Genomic DNA, 5,654 nt, shown 5'->3' on the forward strand with positions numbered 1-5,654 from the left:
AGACAAATACCATATGATATCCCTTATACATGGAATCTAAAATATGATACAAATGAACTTATTACAAAACAGAAACGGGGGCTTCCCCGGTGGCACCGTGGTTAAGAAGCCGCCTGCCAATGCAGGGGACACGGGTTTGAGCCCTGGTCTGGGAAGATCCCACATACCACGGAGCAAGTAAGCCCGTGCGCCACAACTACTGAGCCTGCGCTCTAGAGCCCTCGAACAACAACTACTGAGCATGCACGCCACAGCTACCGAAGCCTGCGCGCCTAGAGCCCATACTCCGCAACAAGAGAAGCCACCGCAATGAGAAGCCTGCACACCCCAACAAAGAGTAGCCCCCGCTCGCCACAACTAGAGAAAGCCTGTGCACAGCAACGAAAACCCAATGCAGCCAAAAATAAATGGTAATAAATAAAATATTAAAAAATCTTAAAAAACAAAACAAAACAGAAGCAGACGTGAAGGTTGGTGAGTTGGTGCAGAGTTCGTCTCGGCACGCGTGGCCACGCTGGGATGGATTCCTCCTCATCTTCCTCCGCAGTGGGTTTGGGCTCGGTTGACTGGCAGCTGCAGCATTTCATGGAGGTAGAGTCTCAGAAGCAGCACTTCCAGCAGCTGGTGCACCAGATGACGAAACTTCATTGGGAAAAGTGCATGGACAAGCCTGGGCCAAAGTTGGACAGTCCAGCTGAGGCCTGTTTTGTGAACTGCATTGGGCACTTCATTGATACAAGCCAATTCAACTTGAATCAACTGGAACAGACCCAGAAATCCAAGCCAGTCTTCTCAGAAAGCCATTCTGACTGACCTCAGCATTACCACTTTGGAAAAGGAAGATAGTTCAAGAAATGAAGAGCAGTTGATGGGATGGTTGAAGAAAAGGCTATAGGGGGATCAGCTCCCACCTTTGTCACTCTTGCGACATCCTGTCATCTAAGAATGAACAAAGACCAATTTTTGTGTGTGGGGGGTTTGAGGGTCAAATGTGTTTGGGGTTGTGTTTTTTAATGCTAATCTTGGGAAAACAATTGACAGATGAATGGAAAACTCTACTAGATGTATATTACTGTATATGGGACAAAGCTTTTCTCATAGTCCCATTAACTGCTCCCTACAATTTTAATAGTGGAACTGCTCTATAATTTGATAGTGGGACCACATAGGTAATAATCTGTTATTTCTGTGGATTCATTTCAGATTTCTAGAGAGATCGACATACATCTTTGTGTCTCTCAGAAAGGGCAGCAGCGGGGGAAAGAGTAATTTGGTACTTGACTGTAGGCCTCCTTATCTAGTGTTTGACTATCGGTGCTGGAAAAAAAGATGTATGGAATATTCATACAGTACATTTCACCTTTCCAGATTATCTCTCTCCCTTATACTGTGATTCACTTAAATATCTATATAAAGTACAGTCTTGAGCTAGTACAGGTAGCCTGAGAGTCTAGAGGCCTTTGGTTAAAGGAACATAATTCTCATACTAAACCGCCACAAGGAAGAAGTTAACTTACCCTGTATATCAGGGTCCAAAAAAATTTAAAGACGTGCCTAAATGAAAAAATAAGTTATAAAGATTTAGGCCACTCAAAAACTAACAGCAGTTTCAGGTAGAGGTGCATGCCTAATGTAAATCAGCATAGTTTCCGTTTAGTGCGTTCTTTTAATCACTGAAATAAAAGATTCTACAAGAAAAAAAAAAAAAACAGAAACAGAAACAGACTCACAGATATAGAAAACAAACTTACGGTTACCAAAAGGGAAAGGGAGTGGAGGGAGGGATAAATTAGGAGCTTAGGATTAACAGATACAAACTACTATATACAGATAAACAACAAGGTCCTACTGTAGAGCACAGGGAACTATATTCAATATCTTGTAATAAACCATAATGGAAGAGACAAGAGTAAATGAGGTCAGCTGGGAGTCTCTTGGGCTGTGGTGGGAGAGGTGGGGTTGGGCTTTGGATGAGAGGAGGCAGATAGAAAAAAGGTGTGGCTGGTGTAGAGTAGGCACATGCAATACTGGAGAGGACGTAGGGCATGTGACTTCCACACAAGGTCAAAACCTGTGTTCCTGTTTTATCGGGTTGGCCAAAAAGTTCGTTCGGGGTTTCCCGTAAGATGCTACCGAAAAACCCGAACCAACTTTTTTGGCCAACCCAGTACTTTGTAACTCTTGCAGTTTTAGGTTTTTCTGTATATGTCTATGATCCATAGTTATTTAATTTTTATAAGTTCTCTTTGCATACCCAATTGCATACCCAACTGCTACCGCACACTGATCTAACAAATCATTCTTTCTATACAAAATTGCTTTTGTTCCTTCACTGAAAAACAACTGATCAGTTGTGTGTATGTTTATTTCTAGACCTCCTATTCCCTTACATTTATCTATTTGTATTTACGTTAGCACTTTCTTGTTTCCAGGTTGTTTTGGATATTCTTGGTCCTTTGCACTTGCATTTTCATTGTAGAATCCACTTCGCAATTTCTATTAAAAAAAAAAAAAAGAGGGGCTTCCCTGGTGGCGCAGTGGTTGAGAGTCTGCCTGCCAATGCAGGGGACACGGGTTCGAGCCCTGGTCTGGGAGGATCCCACATGCCACGGAGCGGCTGGGTCCGTGAGCCACAACTGCTGAGCCTGCGCGTCTGGAGCCTGTGCTCCGCAGCAAGAGAGGCCGCGATGGTGAGAGGCCCGTGCACCGCGATGAAGAGTGGCCCCCGCTTGCCACAACTAGAGAAAGCCCTCGCACGAAACAAAGACCCAACACAGCCAAAAATAAAATTAATTAATTAAAAAAAAAAAAAGAGCTTACCGAGATTTTGACTTGGATATCACTTAACACACAGATCAATTTATAAGGAAATATTGAGTGTTACAATCCGTAAATGTGAGATATCTCTCCTTTTACTTGGGTCTTAATTTTTTTTTTCTCTAATTTTTAAAATTCTGTTTACCCATCTTGCATGTATTTTTTACATCTGATGGTATGCTCAATTTTAATTGTATTGACTATATTTTCTTATATTTTTGTATTTTTCCTACTCTGGCCTTTGGGTCCTTATTCCTAGTGAGGCTATCCCTCTCAGAGCTAGCTAATTCTTGCAGGTAACAAATCCTTCCCCTGTAAGCATGCTTGTTATACACAAACTGACCAATCTGGAGCCCGCACCCCCAACCATAACCTTATCAAACTCACACACCAAACCAATAATCCTCCCTGCCCTATACCATACCTAGCTCTGGTATAGGTACCTAGCTCTGGTACCTATACCAGAGCTAGGTACGGGACAACGAGGGTCCACCCTTCCAAAACGGAGCCCGCTGAAAAATTTCAAACTGTCTGTCTTAGTCTTATAGGTCTGCTATAACAAAACACCATAGACTGGGTGATTTATGAAGGATAGACATTCATTTATCCCAATTCTGGTGACTGGAAGTCCTCCGATGCCAGAAAGGTGCCTCATGATTGGGTGAATGTCCTCTTCTGGGTGGCAACTAGGGATGACCCCTGTAGCCCAGAGTCTGCCAGAATTTTTCAAGGCTGTGAGCCATGCTCTTCTTGACCTTCCTGAGAAGAAGGTGGAGGCCCAGCATATGCGGCCCAGTATGACATGCTGTGCTTCCTGTTTCTAGGGAACTGTGTAATGTCCTTCCTCATAATAACTTCCATGTCTGCATGTCTCACAGTGCATGATTAAAACAAGTCCCTGGTACATTTCAACACAGACATTTGGGGAGGGGAGGGGGGATCTTAAGTTCTCAACTGTTTATTGCTATTGCAAATAGGATGGTTTCTTTTATATGGATCTTGAATTCTTCAAGCTTCAGATACTCAGTTGTTCTAGCAGGTTTTTTTGGTTAATGTTATGTTTTGTTTTTTACTGAAGTATAGCTGATGTACAATGTTATATAAATTACAGGAGTACAATATAGTGATTCACAATTTTTAAAGGTTGTACTCCATTTATAGTTATAGAATATTGGCTATATTCCCTGTGTTGTACAATATATCCTTGTAGCTTATTTTGTACATCACAGTTTGTACCTCTGATTCCCCTACCCTTATATGGCCCCTCCCCACTTCCTTTTCCTCACAGGTAACCACTAGTTTGTTCTCTGTATCTGTGAGTCAGCTTCTTTTTTGTTATATTCACTAGTTTGTTGTATTTTTAAGATTCCACATATAAGTGATACCATACAGTATTTGTCTTTCTCTATCTGATTTATTTCACTTAGCATAATACCCTCCAAGTCCATCCATGTTGTTGCAAATGGCAAAATTTCATTCTTTTTTATGGCTGAGTAGTATTCCATTGTATATGTTTATTCTGGGTTATGCTTTGTTTGGAGATCCCATGGAGTTTTCTCCATAGATCAGTTTTATTTTTTCCTTAACAATGTGAGTAATTTTACTTTTTATTGCCTCATTATTGTGACTATAACCTCCATCTCAATACTGAATAGAAGTCTAGTTTTATTAAAATTTCCAGTATAATATTGAACCAAAGTCTTGCTTAATTTGGCTTTGTCTTATTTTTCTACTTTCTTAAGGGACAACATGCCATTAAGTTGAAGCCATTCTTTTCGCATATGTGTTTGGTCCATAAATTAAAAAATTACAAATAAAAATATAGGTATTTAGTCCATTAAAAAAAAGCTTCACAGTGAAATCTAGACTGGTATTTGAACAATATTCAGGTATCACAGCCAAGTCAAGTTGATATATAAAATTAATCAACACAAGTCCACCTCTTGTCAACTTGGCACCATACAAACTTAAACCATTCCTTATCTCCAAATAAAGACAACAACAAGGTCATGACACAACTATCCTGTGTACAACCAAAAATACAATAACTCTTTCTTCAGAAAGGAGACAGACTCCCTGCGTAATATTCACTCTCCTCCTTGATACCCTATAACCAAATACCATGATATAAATTTAACAATACTTAAATACTGTGATGTGAAGTCAGCACATCTTCTGTTAAATGATAAGGGGGTGAAAGAAGGAAGAAAAAGGTATTGGCTGTACACACACATTCATGACAAAAATCAGGAAGAAATACTCACGACATTACTGACTACTATCCTCACTTCTGTTAATGGTCACATGAACTAACTAATATGTAGCTCTTCCACAATCCATTCCATGTTCCTTTTGTCCTCAGCAGCACCTCGAATGGTCATTTTTTATTCCCTGGTTGGGTGACCAAAGCATTCTTTCCTGAAGGGTCTGGGCCATGAGTTGTCCTGCCTGAAGTAGGTTGTGAATAGTTTTCCGTTGACTTTACCATAGATCATGACAAGACATCTTAAGGGATCTCTGCATTCCAGACACACACTTCCTTTGTGCAAGTAGCAGTGGGAAGTATAGTCCAATTTGCACCTGATAATCAGATTCAATCACCAGAGCCAGCACACTAACTCTTACTTTGCCTGTTGATTCAGAAGCATGAGTAGCACAAAGAGGCAGACTGGCAGTGTTACTCTCCAGGACAACGGAATCATTCTACTGCAGTAGTGAAAGCACTCTTCCCTTTGCAACTAAGACCTCTACACAATCAGTGCTTCATGAAGACAGGAAGCAAAAATTTCCCCTAGTGCCTCTCTATGGATAACTGTCAGTGGTGCCACTCACATATC

At 40.9% G+C, this 5,654-nt stretch overlaps 1 protein-coding gene across 1 annotated transcript; it reads left to right on the forward strand.

Moving 5' to 3' along the window:
• The first annotated feature begins 519 nt into the window (after positions 1 to 519).
• LOC103011226 (mitochondrial import inner membrane translocase subunit Tim8 A-like) lies at positions 520 to 813 on the forward strand. The gene has a single exon (XM_057533983.1). It carries the CDS (start codon positions 520 to 522, stop codon positions 811 to 813), a length of 294 nt encoding a protein of 97 aa, XP_057389966.1.
• The last annotated feature ends 4,841 nt before the right edge of the window (positions 814 to 5,654 follow it).

The sequence above is a fragment of the Balaenoptera acutorostrata genome, chromosome 19 (genome assembly GCF_949987535.1).
Source record: "Balaenoptera acutorostrata chromosome 19, mBalAcu1.1, whole genome shotgun sequence".
Classification (NCBI taxonomy): domain Eukaryota; kingdom Metazoa; phylum Chordata; class Mammalia; order Artiodactyla; family Balaenopteridae; genus Balaenoptera; species Balaenoptera acutorostrata.

What these genes read in the sequence shown, in the direction of transcription:
- LOC103011226 (XM_057533983.1), top strand. Translation starts at nt 520, where the DNA reads ATGGATTCCTCCTCATCTTCCTCCGCAGTGGGTTTGGGCTCGGTTGAC.